The sequence below is a fragment of the Netta rufina genome, assembly GCF_964035555.1.
Source record: "Netta rufina genome assembly, chromosome: 5".
NCBI classification, from domain to species: domain Eukaryota; kingdom Metazoa; phylum Chordata; class Aves; order Anseriformes; family Anatidae; genus Netta; species Netta rufina.
In genome coordinates this window covers 56637882-56655902 of record NC_140128.1, presented here as the reverse complement: position 1 = coordinate 56655902, position 18021 = coordinate 56637882, and the positions used below count along the sequence as shown (strand labels likewise).

Here is an 18021-nt window from a genome sequence, read left to right as displayed (position 1 = left end):
CTACCTGCCCGTGTAAAAAAGTCACTCTGCATCTTTTTCATGTCTCCTGTTTGAAGTATGACCTCTGATATCCCAAAGGCAAGGCAGCCAAAGTTAATCCTGAATGAAAAAACACAAAGGCCAAGGAGCCAGTGCTCCTGATGAAAGAGCCAGCAGGTGTTGAAAAATTTATAACTACCAAAAAATTAGGATCAAAAACAGATAATAGAAAAGCTTTGGGATGAAGCTGATGTCTAATGCATGAGTTCAGGTGACTTTGTTGTCTTGTCCAAACACATAAAGCTATGGAGCCTGCTAGGTACTGCATGGCTGTCATCTGCATGGCTGTCAGCAGTGCTATAGCCACAAGGCCTTGCACTGAGCCAAGTGTCCTCAGAAACTTGCTGGGACAGCAGGGCAGAAGCTCTACATGAAATCCTCTCAAATAAAGGCAGGTCAATTAGCTAAAGATGTACTTCATCACAGGTAGGGGAGAAGAGCTGGGTCTAGCAGACTACCATGCTCAAGACCCAAGCCAGGAATTTTGCCTAGGCCCACCCAAGTAGACCAGTACTGAGCAATATGTGAACTGTCTGTGGTCAAGGCTTAGTTGACCTCCAAACTGAAAAATCCATCCAAGGCTAACACATAATAATTAATGAATTGTGAAGTGTAATAATGAGTTACACTTGGGAAAATCATTACCTTGAAGAAATCACGATCTGAATGAAAGAGACAAGCAATAGGTGAGTTGATAAGGACTATTACTATCCGTGTCTCACACATGGAAAAGGAAAATACTGAGAGATGCAAGGCCAGGTTATAATTTACACCATATTTTACCTTTGTAGTAGAGTACAAATAACGTGTAGCTACCAAGAGGCCCCAAAAGACTTATTAAAAAAAAGGAAACTAAACCCAAGTTCATCTGAAATCCAGTTCATTGCCTTAATTGCAAAGCCCTCCTTTGTATGTGGAGGAAAACAAAACAAAAACAAAACAAAACAAAACAAAACAACAACAACAAAAAACAACAGGTGATGGCAGAAAATAAAATAGCACCCTTGAAGGCATCAAATTTTCCTTTATAAGTTGAATCTTATCCCAGAGGATTCTAGAGGATTCTTGTATTACCAAGATACAAGCTTCACAACCTGCCCAGAAACTTTGCCCCACTAAACAACTTACCATTACTGTCCGATTGGAGCTCAAAAGGGGAAGAAAAAGTTTTCTTCCTTTTCCTGCTAAACTTGCCTTGGAAAAAAAGTGAAAACGTAGCTTCGAGTGCCATCTAGAGGAGAGCATTGCTCTACAGAAAGTAGCTTCGTTGATGTTCATGAGCACATTAACTTCTCAAAAAGATTTTCAAATTCTCCCACCATTCACGTGTGCTGCTTGTACTGGGAAAAATCCGTCCAGATGTTTTTCCTGCACACATTTATTAATACAGTGTACGGCCAGATGTATTTCTTGGTACAGGTTGAGAAACCTGTGAAGCTAATGAAAACCTGAACTGGGAAATTCTACTGTGCAAGAAATTTTAATTAGTGAATGGAAATCTCAAAATTTTAAGCAGACTCTAGAAAATAAATGGGAGAGGAGTGCATTGCAAGCAACTGTATCTCCTCAGTATGTTAACATGTATGTGAATATGCAGCGTGATCAGTAGATATAACTACGTCTTAAAAAATATGCCTTATTAACGACAAACAGTGGCTTGTAGTGATGGATTAAACAGTCCAAGGAATCTCAGTCCTAGTTCAGCTCCACCTCTCATCACAGCTTGGCCCCCATTTTGCTTACTACAGGAGGCCAATGCACAGATATCCAAGCACACCAGACACGCAGTCCAGGGCAGCTGAGCTGGAAGCTGATCCCAAGATTTAAATCCTGGGTATTTAACTCCAGTGATTAGCCTCAACATTTAAATACAGGTGCTTCCTTGTACCTCTAATGCCTAAATGCTTTCAAATATCTTCCCTTGCTGCTGTAGGTGATTACTTGCAGTACTCAAACCTTATAGTAGCCAGAACTTTATTTTTAAACACATGTAAGAAAACACTGTTAGTGGAATATTAGGGTTGAATATACAGCATCCTAAAACAGCACAGCAATAATGACCTGCTTCTCTGATGTATTCAGATCTGGTTATGTCTTCCATGTTTGCTTTAATATCAGACAGCTTGTCTTATCATACTGCATGCGTTTCATTAACTCTGAGATGGGGTAATCATACACAGCAAAGAAAATGTCACACGCTGACTAATGAGTAGGCAGGTAGACTCAACTATGAGAAGTTCTAACATCATCAGACAGCATGGATACCACAAATAATAAATTTCTCTGACAAAGAAATAAAACAGAAAACTCCCTGTTTTGCACAGGGAACAAGATTAATATATAGTTTTCTTTCTATTTTAAATGCATACTTCAGTTCACTTCAGAGACTGTCTCTCCAGTTACAGTCTTTCTGTCCTTGCACATCTTCTAGATTCACTGAATATTTGGAATTCCAGTCACGCTCAAAAAGGGTTTTTAATTGTTCCTGGATAGGCCTTCTTCGCAGGTTGGTTGAATTCTGCTTGATAATTAGTCCCACACCAGCTGTGTTAGTGAAGTAATCTTCTGACCAATTGGAAGTCCCTGTGTAGTGGAAAAGGAGCTAATTAGAAAACATTCATTTTCCAATGTTTTGTTTGATCTCCGGACCTGTTAAGTATACATTGTCTTGCTTTGCTGATTTGCTGTACAACTGCAAATCTCATTAGGGCTAACTGAGCAACAAAAATCAGGTCACCTCTTTCTTATTCCAGACCTCAAGTTTTGGAAAGACAGTGTTAACTGCCACTCTGAAGCTTCACAGCAATCTGATTTCTTAGTGTGTGGCAGAGATGTGTGCATCTGCTTGAATAAATATGGGAACAGAGCACAGCATTTGGGTATTATGAGGGGGCTAAAGCTGGTGTTTGATACAGGTTTCTGCATAAAGAAGAGGAGAGAAGAGGAGAATCTTCAATGTACTTAATTCTCTCTTTATCTATGAGGCAGTATGCTACCAGTAAAATAACCTCAAGCACTTTGTATACTATCAGAAGCAAAGGACTAGCAACAAATGAGCTTCAGAGTGGGTCTTCACTTGTTAAAGGAAAATAAGAGGAGAAACTGGATCCTAGATTAAATCCTCAGGAGCTGTTCTGAGCTCAAAATGCAAAGCCTGCTTATAAACCAGGCAAAGCTGGGAATCTGGCTGTAAATGTTGCTTAGGGCTCTCTCCAAAGCCACCAGCATTCAGAAAAACAAACATTATGGAACAATACATATTTTAGCACTTAGCATTTTTTTTCTGGTGCTTGCCTTAGCCAGAAAAATCTACTATCAATTCCAGAAGGTGCTTAGTCATGAAAACAACTTATCTGCATACCTATCTTCAAAAGACAACATGGTAAGAAACAGGTTCTATTAAAAGCAATTGGAGCTGCAAGTCTTCAGCCCTTTGGAAGGTCAGGATATTTGCTGGTTTATATTGCTTGGAGGATGAACTGACTGAAATGACAGGCCCCTTTCCTTTTTAGAGGGATCCTCGTAAAAGAGCAAGAAAAATAAACACTATCCTGACTTTCAGGAACTGAGCAGCAATTGACACTAGAGTTTCTTTATTTCCTTATTTCAATGCCTAGAATTCTGTTCAACAAACTATGTGGAATTAAATCCTCCCAGCAATTTATTTTTATTAAAGCACGATAATGTACTAGAGCATTAGCTATCACTGCATCATTCTGAGCACACAGTCTGTGAAATTCCCACTGTGCTTGTCACAAACCATGCACTCTGACTTGTCACACTCCATTCTTAATGGTTCACGATCATATGAGATAATCTCCTACTGAACTTGACCTACATTATTTTCTCCCCTTTGCATCTCTGCTTCTATGCCCAGGGAAGATATTCTGAAAAAGATGTGTATTTTGATATGTTTATCTACTTTATATGGCAAAATTAACTTTTTTTTTTTTTTTTTTTTTTTTTTTTGATATTGCAGCCCATCCTATCTCATTCTCAGCCCTATAGATCTGAAGATACTAAAAATGTTTGTAATAATGGAATACGTACCAATATAGGCTGATTTATCAGTGACCATATATTTGTTGTGATTCACTCTCGCATAAGGAATATTTGTGTGGTTAAAAACTGGAACAATGAAGAGTTTCTGGATGGGAGAAATTAAAACATAGATAGAAATACCAGGTGAGGATCAGACTGAGTAATTTGACAATGCAGATTTTCTATATTTTCAAGCAATATTAAACTACAGAAAGAATATTCCACACACTGCTATTAAGTGTACCATAAAAGAGATTTTACTTTTATCCAAGAAAACTAACAAATAGTACTTCTACTATACATAAAATTGGATAAGCAATTGAAATCAGATAAGGATGTTTGCTTCACAATGTTCCATTAGAGGCACAGCTATTATCATTACAGGGCAGACAATTAAATGCAGTTTTAGGCAGCTGTTTAATAGATCTGCATTTACCACTGATTGCTGCTCTTATTTCGTGCTAAAATGGGCTGATCACAGACACAAGGAGTACTGTAGACAACAATAATGCCTAACTTTTTGTGTCAAATCTTACTAAATCTACATTTCTGATCCTTTTTTTTTTCCCTTTTCCCAGTAAAAACAATTCCACCTTACATCTGTTACTGCCTTTTTTTCTTGATAAATGCATCATGTTGGGAGCCTCCACACCATCCCTTACTCACTCTGTGTTTTCCATTCTATTGTCTGTGGACTCTGTGTAATATTCATTGCTGAAATAAAATGGATCAATTTATATAGGCAAATAGAAGAGCTCTCAATTGAAAATAAAATAAAATAAAATAAAATAAAATAAAATAAAATAAAATAAAATAAAATAAAATAAAATAAAATAAAATTATAGTGGATCAGTTTAACTCCATTTAACATGGAGTTAAATCCAGCTGGCAACTAGTGGTGTTCCCCAGGAGTTGGTGTTGGGGCCAATCCTCCTTAATATCTTTATTGATGACTTGGATGAGAGAATTGAGTACACCCTCAATAAGTTTGCAGGTGACACCAAGTTGTTGATCTGCTGGAGGGTAGGAAGACCCTGCAGAGCAACCTGGACAGGATGAGTTGATGGGCAGATGCCAATGAGTTGAGGTTCAACATGGCTAAGGGCTGTGTCCTGCACTTTGTCCACAACCACCCCATGCAGCGCTACAGGCTTGGGGCAGATTGGCTGAAAAGCTGTGCAGAGGAAAAGAATCTGGGGGTGCTGGTTGATCCTTGCCTGGACACGAGCTGGCAGTGTGCCCAGGTGGCCAAGAAGGCCAACGGCATCCTGGTTGTATCAGGAATAGTGCGGCCAGCAGGGCCAGGGAGGTGGTCGTCCCCCTGTGCTCTGCTCTGGTGAGGTCGCACCTCAAGTACTGTGTTCAGTTTTGGTCTCCTCACTACAAGAAGGACATCGAGGCCCTAGGGCATGTCCAGAGAAGGGCTACAAAGCTGGTGAAGGGCCTGGAGCACAAGTCCTATGGGGAGAGGCTGAGGGAATTGGGGTTGTTTAGTCTGGAGAAGAGGAGGCTCAGGGAAGACCTTATTGCTCTCTACAGCTACCTGAAAGGAAGGTGTGGGGAGCTGAGAGTCAACCTCTTCTCACAGGTAACTAGTGATAGGACCAGATGGAATGGCCTCAAGTTGCAACAAAGGAGGTTCAGGTTGGAAATGGGGAGACATTTCTTCTTAGGAAGAGTGGTTAGGCATTGGAACAGGTTGCCCATGGAGGTGGTGCAGTCACCGTCCCTGGGGGTGTTTAAGGAAAAGTTGGACGTGGTGCTTAGGGACATGGCTTAGTGGGTGACAGTGGTAGTAGGGTGATGGTTGGACCAGATGATCTTGGAGGTCTTTTCAAACCTTAATGATTCTGTGATTCTGCTAATTCTAGATAGACCCATCTGAGATACTGCATACAGAAAAGGGTCATAAGAAGAGCAATAAGTCATAATTTGAACTGTTACTGTCATGGTGCTCAGCAAAAATGATTGCATTGCTAACATCACAAATGCTGCAGCTAGGCACATCCCTTGATATCACCAGTGGTTTGCATTAACCTTCCTCAAAGGTTATCATTTGGACCTTATTTTCTGAAGGACCTGAAACGTAGCACACCAGTGGAAACAATCTGCTTCTCTAAAACCTTATATTTGCACATGCAGCTGACAGCTTAGACACAAAAATCAGTTTGGAGACCATATCCTGAAAACTGTCTTTTCAAAATCAGGTTTCTTATCATACCACATTGACACTGATGTGGGTATGTGGGTTGTTGAGAGCACTCAGGGACCTCAGGTAGTGGAGCATGGCTGGGTCAGAGTGGGTCCAGCAGCTGACCAGAAGCCGAATTTGTACTCTGTAGTTGAAAGCCACACGTCTCAGAGCATTGTCAATGGTTGGCCAGTATCTAGAGAAAAGAAAGTGGGTGGAGAGAAGAGAATTTTTGAAATGACTCTCTAGAAAACTTTGAAAATAAACTGAGAACAAAAGTGATGCTGTGCACAAATGGGATCGCTATTGACTACTAGGACCGGCAGTCATGCCTTCACTGAAGGTATGCATAAGATGTCTGCCTTCTACTCAGCCAGGTCTCTTCACAATTTGTTTAGAGAGATCCAGTCTCTCAAATTTAGTTGGAATTGATATATATATATATATATATTAAAAAATAAATAAACTTAGTAAAGTGCATGTATACACGTACACACATAGAATGTGTGTACATCATGCTCATTTCCTTAGGAAACTAAACATGACAATAGGAACTCCAATGTAAAGCAAGATCATACAGCACAACATAAAAAGGACAGGGCAGAGCCCAGAGGAAAGCCTAAGAGACGTTTTGCAGAATGTGGCCATTTCAGGGACCTGAAGGCTATTTCTAGGATCTGCAGTGGTCCTGTGCCATCAGCCAACATGGTCTCTCTGCTGCCCCATTCCTTCTTGCTCTCTTCAGTATGCCGTGTGCCCCTAAGGTAACAAACATAGCTGTGCTCCCCTAAACACGGAGCCTGTCAGTTTTCTTGACATTTGTGTTGGCAGTAGCTTAGGGAAGAGTATTTAACATCCTGGTCCTAACTATATAACACAAAGAGCTGGGCAATGTGCAGCCCAGGACTAGTAACTCCAAACTCTCATGTGGCTTTCATTTCGTAGACATAACAAGTGCTGCACAGAGGAAGGCAAGTGTCGCTTACACAGACAGGATGGCTGATGCAGAGAGGTCCAGCACTCACTCACAGTCCCATGAGCAATGATGAATTAATTTCCCTAGCTTATTCCTTTTGATCCATTGTACAAAGGCCTGAATTCTCAAATCCTCCCTCGCACATCTTCCTATCACAACCAGAGCAGCTGTGTGCTTTCAGACTCAGGCTGACCGTCTGAAACTTACTTGTAGATCCTGAAAAGCTTGGAAAAACATGCTATTTAGGAATGCTGTTTTTGAACAGTTTCCATGTTTTCAATGTATTGGTTTCTAGTTGATTAACACTGGGGCATTAAGACAGCTGCTTTGTTCCCTGTGCCTCAGCTGCTGGAAGAACCTAACCTGAACTAATCAGCCCCAATTCATCGCCCTACAGCTGGTTGCTGTGGAGATAGCCTGAGGCCTAGTGCCGCTTCCCCTCGCCTTTCAAACTCCTGCTTGCATCAGATCAGGCCCTAGATGTCACAAATGGAGGATTAAGGCTTCACATGAAGAATGAGGAGAATTAGCACTTCCATTCCTAAGGCGGGGAAGAGACTTTCTGTGAATGTATTCATAGGAAAGAGCAGGAGATGAGAAAACCAGAGGTTCAACTGTACTACACAGAAACTGAAAATCCTCTGAGCTCTTGATCTAGACAGTAATTGCACAGTCAATGAGGCAGCCACTGATTGTGGAGCAAAGCCTCAGTTCTTGGTATTCAAGAAAGCTGAATGATTTCCTTTTTGGATGGAGCAGGGGAGGAAATATTACATTTTCCCTTTAAATAGCCCAAGATGATACAGAAGCAACCTAGACAGTCAACTGATTTGGTCAGGATTAAAATCATACCTTTCTGGGTGAACAAAACGGCTGGTAGGGAAATATTCCATAACAGAAATATAGACAAATTTATGTGCCGCACTGATAACACTGATAATAGCAAAGAGGTCATGAGTGCGGCCTTCTGGACAAAATGCAGGAGGAGAAGCCTGTCAGAAGAAAGCATGCAGGTCAGTGATTTCATCCTTCTTTTATCAGACTGCGATTCATTCACATTCAAGTCTATTCAGTTTTAATCACAGTAGAACAAAGCATATGAGGTGCAACACTACTGTTTCTCAGGCCCAGTGAGTCAAATACTTATTGAGTTATTAAACCCACGGGAGACCTGCACACCGTCCTTGCCATACAACCTGATAGCCCAAGCCATGGTGACCCTTATTCCTTGAGTAGTTCCAGAGAAACCTGTTGAATAAATTATTATCTAGCTAGAGTGGAAGTAGCTAACAAGCACTGAAGAAACTTTTCTGGTCAAAGCTTAAACATAGTTTATAATTCATCTTGTTATTTTAAAACTTACTTACAGAAAAGTAGGCTTTTGTCAAGGTTCCATTAAATTCTACTTCCAGAGGATGACTGTGGTTAATGTGGGTAGAATAGTTTCGAGGCCAAGGGAATGGGATGGTAGCATTAGTATGTCCTAGATCCCAGTAAGTACTAAATGTTTTCCATAGGTCTTTGGCTAAGCAGCTGCAGTTGTATATCACAGCACCAAACTCTTTCACCTGCAAAGAGAACACACTATGTCACAGCCCCAGCAAGAGCCACCTCCAGCATCAGGGGGTTCTTTGCTGTTTGTCCCTTTCAGTCAATATTTTTATGTCATTAGGATTTTTTCTGTTATGTGCTTGGACATTAATTTTACCCAAGGTGTTTGAATACACAATAGCAGAGCTTACCTGAGATAAAGATCTCCAGTCCATATTTGCACTACCAATATATACGTGTTTCATATCTACAATCCAGAATTTGCTATGCAGAACTCCTCCTGTCAAATGTTCAAAATCAATTTTCTTTACATGAGCCCCTAAAGAAAGACAGGGAATGGAGAAATAAGTTTAGATACACCATGGAGGTGGTATAGTGTACCGTTCCCCTAACAGCCAGAGCATGGCTGAATGTTTAATGCTTGCGGCCAGTAATGGCTACCAAACTCAAAAGCACCAGTTCCTGGAAATACAATAATTTGCAAAAATATACAAAACATGAACTTGAAGAAAAATCATTGAGGTCATGGCAAAATACGCAGGAATTGTGAAGTAGTGAATATTCAGTGCTTATCCTATGAACAGTATGACTTCGAGCTCAGGACCGTGTAAGCACCATGCCAGAATAGGCCTCAGAGGCCAATTTATCTTGCCTTTAAGCAATACCAAACTTCAGAGATCAACACTGAGGTGAGAAAATTACCTTTATTTTCTAAAAGCTCAAGGTCAGTTGAATTCGTAGACAAAGTTGGCATACTTGTTGCAATATACACAGAGACATTCTCCGCAAGTAATCTTTCAAACCTCTTCAGAATATCTTCACCCTACGTGATATGTTTTTTTGTTATTTATCATGTTTTACTATATGATTAGCAGAGACTCAGACTGGGCTGTCCCTTTAACCGAGGTAGGGCTCAGCCTCACATTTGCCACTTTTATTTCCTCTCATGCTGAGGACTGAGTCAACTCACACCAGCACCTGGGAGGAAGGGACAGGGAGCCCCTGAAGAGGATGAGGAAGGTGACTCAGGAGGGAGGCAGTGGCTATGCCCACAGTAAAAAGCAGTTCAGTGTCAGCTCTTTGGCCCAGATCTCAAACAGCACCATTCCTGACATGTGGTAAACTCTCTACGTGCCTGAAGCAGGGTGGTCTTGTCCATTTTTGCCTGTATTAGAGCAGTCCCCAGCCTGTACTGTCCCCCATACCCTGCTCAGGATTGCTTGGGAAATTGCCAATTGCCATAGGCCAAAACTGCACCAAGGAGCAATTAAACATGACAGATGTTCTCAGGGTGAGCCTGTGCACTGGCCTGTGTTATCTGCTCTTAGCACTGGAGCCAGGGAGACACCACAGGTCACACAGGGTGACAGGTCACACCTTGAGACTGACCTCGAGGCTGCTCTTAAAACACAGCATGGAAGTATTCAGAGATGTGGACAGAGCCTACATGAAGTCTAGCTTGACTGGAGGAGGAAAACTGCTCTGCTGCTTCAGACCAGCATAAAAAACTGTTGCGGGTTTATGTGAGTTAAGCAATGTTTCTTAGAGATAAGCCATACAGTCAGTCTGCCCCGTGGACATGAGATATACAACCGCAGATGTGCTTGTCGTTGATTTTCTCCTACCTGCTCTGAAGAGGAATCATTGACATTGATATCTTTCCCAGTAAGAGACCAATAATAAGAAGCCACATGAATATTTTCCTGGGCTATATCGAGGAGACTTATCCAGGCTTGGTACAAGGGTTTGGCTGCAGTGGTATTTACCTCAAAAGGTAAGTCATAAGGAACATTTTCCACAAGTTCAAATCTGCAACAGCAATTGTATATTGTGAAGCAAGCAACTGTGACCCAGCAGGAAACCAAGCACCTGTCACACTGCACAGCTGATCGTTCTGAATGTCAGTGCCAAAACCAAACAAGCTGAGTTGGAAAAATGAGCTGAGAGTACTCTCTATCCCCAGCTTTTATAGTCAAGAATACATGTAAATTTTTCCTCCCATATCCATCAGAATGGCTTCTCAGTAGCTCATTCTGAGCTTTGATTTTTACCATCCTAAAGATGAGGACAAAAGCTATCCCCTGGGGCTGGGTGGCACTTTGGCACCCTCCCTGACCTTTCCCAGAGACCAAAACCCACTGCCCCCTGTGGCATCTGAGAGAGGTGATCTCAGTGTAGGGATGCTTTGTCTGCTGCTCACCCTGCTGCCTCCCATTCTGCTGCCAAGGGGGTGCTTGTAGGTGCTGGGGCAGCTACAGAGTTGTGCTGAACCTACCAGCACAGGACAATAGTGGATCTGTGATATCGCCCCTATCACCCCTTCTACTAGGGGAACATCTACTAATGACCCTGTGCCCAAACAACACCCCTGCTCTTCCCCAGTTAGTGGTACTTTATCAGCTATTCCACACTGAGAAAGCAGCAAAATCCATGTAGATGCTGTCAGCATTGTAGCTATTTCTCCACCTGGTGATTAATTCTCCATGAGCCATCAGGCCTGGCTTACCTGCAGGAATCATTAGATCTATTGGTGCCCTCCTCAGTTATCGTGGGTCTCTGGAAGTCTCCATGAAGTTCTTCTTCTTCCACCTCTCGGTAAATGCTGACAACAGTTTCTCCCTTAGGATCAACTGTGCTAGATGTTCTCATGAAGTAAACAGCCATCAGGGCAACAAAACCAAGCATCAAAATTGCTGAGAATTGATACTAGAACAGAATCCAACAGGGTAAGATTTAAGCACTCGCCAAGTCACTGATATATCAGCTAATGGATAACTACCTGTTGCAGGTGAGTAAATCAAAGCCATTCAACAGTAGTTCTGCTTTCAGCTACTGGCAGTCAGTTTTCTTAGATACATCACTTAAAGTGAGGACCATGATCCAAATATGTGGGCTTACGTGAGGCAAGTATGTTAGCCTATGTGAGGACCATGATTTTAGTTTTGTTTTATTTTGTCAAGGAAAAAAAAAAAAAAAAAAAAAAACACTTATTTTTTCCCCCAAGCCTTATGATTAGTTTGACATTGATTATTATTTTAGTACAGGAGAAATGAACGTTCAACAAAATTTCCACCAAAAACAAAGAAAGAAAGCCCACAACACAAAATTAACTGTGGTATCAAGCCTACTAGTACCATAAGGAGAAACGGAAAGACATTTTGTGACATGTTAGTGTGGTGGATTGGCTTCATTTCCCTTTTTCTGTACTTCTTTTACTTCTTCTTTTTTTTTTTTTTTTTTTCCTGAAAGTGGAAAAAAAAAAAAAAAGTCCACAGCCTGGCTACCTCATATACCCAGCTCTGTAGTCCATCCACTCACATGCTGAAACATAAAGCACCAGGCTCTACATATTGCACTCTTAAGGAGAAGACGGACACCAGAGCAAATCGATGTTCCCCCAGCAGTGAGAAAATTTGGCTGGCTCCCTCTGGCGGTGTTGGGAGCTGGGAGCACCCACCACCCCATGGCAAGCAATGTGCAATCCAGAGCTGGGCTTTTGGACCTCCAGACAGGAGAAGTGAGTCTGGCAGCAGTCGAGTAGCTGTAGCTATAAATGTGAACTCCCAAAATGGTACATATGAAAACTGAGTAGAAGCCAGCTTCTTCTGAAAGCATCTATTTCGGTTTCTATGTGGATAAAATCTCTTACTTTTCATTTTCTATGCTTTTCTCAAGATTTACAGTGCTGCCATCAATTTCAGAGAGTGATTTGACCTAGAATGAGAAAAATGCTTTTAAACTATCTACTTAATTTTATTCCCACTGGCTTGTTCTCACTCTTGTTGATGACAAAGAAAATCCTACCAATTTTTAACAATTCTGAATTTCATCCTGGGAACATGCCTGCAAGACTTAAACATCATGCAGGTTTTAGAAGGCATTTCTCAGGTAGAAGGTCTATTTCCAAGTCACATCTTGGCTGTCACCATGCTGTGATGCCAGGTGCTTGAAGCATGCTAAATAAATCAAGTGATTCCAGAAGCTTGCTATGGTGAGACTAAGCCTGAATGACAGTCAGCCAAGTGTCAGACAACACACACAAGACCTCACAAAGTAAGGGGAAAGTGTTGAGGTGTTAGGAAGAATTTCACCATGTTATATGGACCAAATTCTTCTTGCATTATATGGAATATAGGATGTTCATAGAAACTGACTTTAATCAGTGCTGATTTACATCAGCAGAAGAAATACAAATTCCATTTACTTATTTGGCACTCACTAGCCTCTAGGCTAATGAAAGAAGTGAGGCTATTTGCATGAGCAAGATTCACTGTCCTGAGTGAAGGCTGCAGGATTAGGCTCCAGGTTTGTCCCTCTCGGCAAGGTTTGATCAGCCTACTGGATAAATCAATGAGGGTTTTGTCACTCACTTGCTTACAGACAGGATTAAAACCTACACAGGTTTCTAAAGGAGGCAATAAAATCATTCTTCTTGATCTATTATATCTTTTCAGAAATGTCAGTGTAATCTCAGCTCTTGTAAGCAAAGGTAGTGTATCCCAATAATTACCATTTTGACGTCTTTTTGATTGTTCATGCTTAATTTTGTGTTGGAAGACTTGTTAACCATCAGGGATGTTCCTAATGCTTTTTTCACAATCTGAAAAACAGAAATGTATGCAAGAGGGAAAATAAAGTGTTGTGGTAACGTTTGAAGAAAGCCAGTAACAGAGTAAAAAAGCAGGTCACTGCCATTGCTTTATATAGTGCTCTGAGATTTAAGTACAGATCTGTGCAACGTTCTCTCTGTGTTATGGATCTTGAGTGACACTAACAGATTCCAGTGTGTGAGAGAGGGAGACAGTCTCCTGCAGCTTTTCCCTGGTGCTGTCTACACACAAAAATCACTGCAGTAATTAATGTGTAAACAACTGCATCACCGCCTCTTCAAGTTATCCTCCAGCCCCCACTTTTGTACTGTTGCAGGCTAGCACATTTGCCATCAAGCAATAACTAAGCGCAGATACCATGGGTGATAACGTACAGCACCAATCTCATCACGTGTGTGACTCTGTTAGGCCCTTGCTCTCTCCCTATGCATTTGAGCCATTTTCAGTGCTTCTGTCTCTTCCAGAAAGGACTCTGTTAATAGGACTTGGGCCAGATTAGGCCAAAATCTAGACTCCTCTGTTATTGCAAGCATGATGCTAGGAATTAAGTTAACTTATTTTCCTCTTCAGACAGGATTCTCTGTCTTATCACCAGCAGAGGCAGCCACAAGAGCAAATACCAAAGTATGTCCAAACTCAAAGCAGATGGTGGGGCAGGGGTAAGCTGGCCACTTGCCTATTCTGCCTTCTCAAATGCCCAAACCGAACACTTCACACACTTCTAATGAGTTATGAATCATCCCTGCATGCTATCACTGCACTGACACCAGAGGTGAACTTGCCCTGAGGAATCAGCTGTCATGTTTCATGCTCAGAAGCAAGAAGCACATCCTGGGGTATGGTGGATTTCAAAAAGTGATACCAGATGATATCGCCACCTGTCCAGTCCCCAGACCGCTGCTTCCTATCCCTGAGCCACCGGGCATTTGTAGCCTGATGGATGAACGTGCTGTTATGATATCAGATACTCAGTTGCTCTGCTGGTGGTCATACTCAAGCTAGTTTTAGGTAGAAAGGATCCTGCCAGGCTTGTCCTGTCCATCTTACCATATGTTCACAGCTATTGTTACCTGAACTGCAGGGGCTGATGCTGTCTGCCCTCCCACACCAGCAAGGCAGCATGGCCATGCATTTGGCCCTCCCTGCACCTTGCTGCACTGTGGCTGCACGGTGCTGGCAGGACTTGGATGCAGCACGGCCATAGCCCCAAAGGCTTCTCGTGGGATCCAACTAACAAAAACTAGCGAGATTGAACAGAAGAGATGGAGGATGTCTTGGGAGACAAGGGAGCTGAGCCTGAAACACTGACTTGGGGAATATAGTGAGGGTCATGTGCAGGTCCTTGTGACCTTGAGATCCCAGTTTGTGTTTTAAGCCCAGTACAAAGACGTGGTGTCTCACCCTAAGGAGCTTACAGTCCAAGCAGAGAGGGGGATATAACACATCATGCTGTGTGACAAAGCTGTGTGATAGCAACGCAAGTCTGGGTTGAATGCTGAGCCAGGAAAGTTAGTAGGAAGAAAATGAAGAGACAGCAAGGCAGAAGAGGCTAAGGAGTTTGCTAAGAAACTGAGGCAAAATGATTTTAAAAGAGGATGAGAAAGGTCACAGAAAAACAACAGCAGCAGCCCTTCAGCCTCAGCCAGGGAAAGCCCACTGAGGTTGCAGGCCCCGCTGCACAGCTCCCTGCTTCGGCAGCAGCTGTCCCGACCAGCTGGGCTGTCTGGTAACAAACAGGCTCCTCTGGGTGCCCAGGTGGTTCTCGACACCAAACCTGAGCACAGGACGTGCCATCTTGTCTGTCTGACCCCCAGAGCTAAAGTGCTCCCCACGACACATTTTGTGGCTCAGGTAGCATCTTGGTAGGACGCTGCAGCTGTAGGTGCGCTGACAGTCGTGTGATGGCTTCAGAAGGATGGAGCTTGTGAGAAATGATTCGTTTCACTTCCCTTTTTCTGCTACAGCAACAAAATGGCTTCAAAAAGCAACATTTCTCTTAAAATATGAGTTAACATATCTCATGCATGCCATAATAGTCATCTGTCATTTGGTTCAAATGAAGTCCTCCTTGATATTTGTCACTAATACTGTGATTCCCAGCTGCTATAGAGAGGTCATGAGAAATGTACTATAATATATAGGGACAGAGTGGGGGGAAGGGCACCACTTTGAGGTTCATTTCAGCAAGAAAGAAAACATCACAGGCAAGCAGAATTCTTAATAATGATATTGTAGCAGGTCAGTAATTAGCTATGGCTTCCTCTAGCTTTCAGTGCTTCACCGGTTGCCAATTTCAATGACTAAAGTTCATCCAAGAGTAATAAATGCAAGCACTAAGCATTGCTTCACAGACTGGATCACAAGCTAATACCCCAATCTACACAGTACACACAGGAGGCTGTTTATTGCATCAGGTTGCTTTCTCCCTGCACCCCAAAATAATACTTGTTACTTCTTTTCTCCCTCAGGGTCAAACTGTTTCAGATATTGGATTTCAAATACAAGGGTGAGACTTTTCAGGCTAGAAAATCTTCCCCACAAGATGTTTAAAGGGTCTCAAATGAACAAAGTGCATTTACCTCTCCATTACTACTCCCAGCACCCTCAAAAGCTCGTCAGTGTACTTACCATCCTGGGAGACCTCCTGTGTGGATGTGCTTCTGTAGTCTGATGTTACTCCCAACTACACATAGAGGAGACGGTGCACACGCTTTTCACCAGTAGATTTATTTCAGGTTCTTCTGTTTTCTTCCTCCTCCTGCTGAGTACTTCCTCTTAAGCACCGAGTTCCACAATGAATACTACAGAGACAAGTTGCCATCTAGCTGTTGCTACTCAATTCTTAGGTTCCAGATCCTGATCTCCACCTATCTGGCATAACTTCCCACAATTCAAACTCTGTTGAATGACTAAATTCTCACGGTGTTCACTGATGTAAGTTTATTGCCTAGCTCAGCACAAGAAGACACTGCTTGAAAGAATTACTCAGCTTTTGGTGCTGTTTGTGCCTGGGACATGGCAATATTCTCACTGCTTTATTGTCAGCCCATCAGAAACTTCATTTCAAACTTAGGAGCAAACCCTTCAATACCACCTCTCTTCTTGCTTATCAAACTCTTCTGCTCAGTTGACCTTGGATATATGTAAAAGAGCAAGCTAGCTCCTTTGAAATAATACATCTTAGAGCTTTCATAAATAAAAAGTATTTGGAATTTGATGAGAAATTGTTGAAGGTGAAGGTTACGTGCAATGTTGAGTTTGAGGCAGCTTCTAAGAAATCATGTCTCCTGCAAAAATCCAAAGGTTTTACAAAGTCAATACTACCCAGGTAGCCACTTTGCTGTAATTCTCCAGGCAGTCCCTCGATCCTGTTGAACTGAAGAATGCAGTTCCCTGCTTTGGCATCTGAGGGAGGTTGCTCTACAGTGAATGTAGATGGAAAAACTAGGAGGAGCCAGAGGATAGGTCGGGTATAGCAGAAAGCGGCCTTTCTCTGGGAAGATAATGGTATTATGAATCCTCTGCTTTCCCTGGGACCAACAGAGCAGTTACTCAAAGGAGGCCAAATGTGATAAAAAAGGTCATGGAGTTGATATGAAGCCTGTGTGACCAGACAGCTCTCTCCTGAATGTACTGCTCTACACAGATTACCCATCACTGGGAACATCTTAAGTCTCCATTAAAACTGGGCTGGGTCCAGGTGAAGGCTACTGCCACCCCTTTAGCCTCAAGTTACCAGAAAGCTGCAGACAGGATCCTGCATGACCTAGCCTTTGTCTGCACTCAGAGAGAAGAGGCAACTCCAGTGAGCAGCCATGCTAAAGGTCCAAATTGCTCTGGAAGTGCCCCTGTTCCTCCACTGACTTCAGAGGCTGAGCATCCAAATTGCACATCGCAGCAGCCAAGTGTGTGATGGGTTCAAGTCAGTGTGTGCGATGCACGTGTGAGCAAGCTTAGCAATAAGCTGCCTCGCTCTGTTTGTACACTGGACTGAAATTCTGGCATAAACTATGCTGACGTAAATAACCAAAGCTCCCATGGATTTCATGGGCTTCAGGATTTCACCTCACAAGAAGCAGCATATTTGTATGAAGTTCAGGACTTTTCTCTGGTCACTTCCAGCTTTAACGCTAAGGTAGTGCTACATCATACTTCTTCATGACTGTATTAATACATCCTGGATGTATTAAAGAAAAGTCTGGAAGCAGGAGCTAACAACAACCTCCTGGCTCCACGCAGCTAAGGAGTCATTGCTCCAGTATCACCAGTTTAGTTCAGACTAAGAGAGGCTGGACTGTATCACAGGACCAGCAACGCTCCAGCAGCACAAGCTCAACCTCCACACACACGCTGCTCTCCTCTGCAGATCTCCCCCACGATTTAAGACCTATTATATAAACTTGGAAGCACACAGCACAGTCTAAAGCCAGGGTTCTCTAAAATGACTTCTGCTGTGCCAGAGGTTGTGAGCAGTCAACTCGATGTGGTACAAAGACGCTGGTTTCCAGAGACTGCTCTTCCCAAAGGATGCTTCCAGAAAATTGAATCATTTTTCTCCTCCCCCTTGGCAGCTCTCTAAGCACTTACAGCTCTGATTTATCTCCTCATCCTCC

General features: G+C 42.5%; 1 protein-coding gene across 1 annotated transcript; it reads right to left on the bottom strand.

Moving 5' to 3' along the window:
* Positions 1-2419: 2419 nt before the first annotated feature.
* PLD4 (phospholipase D family member 4) lies at positions 2420-14610 on the bottom strand (the record flags this gene model as incomplete). The annotated part of the gene is made up of 11 exons (XM_084288005.1): positions 2420-2622; positions 4090-4186; positions 6302-6467; positions 8100-8239; positions 8615-8815; positions 8990-9117; positions 9501-9621; positions 10424-10607; positions 11305-11504; positions 13309-13398; positions 14557-14610. The coding sequence occupies 11 exons, from the start codon at positions 14608-14610 to the stop codon at positions 2420-2422; spliced, it is 1584 nt and encodes a 527-aa protein (XP_084144131.1).
* Between the last annotated feature and the right edge of the window lie 3411 nt (positions 14611-18021).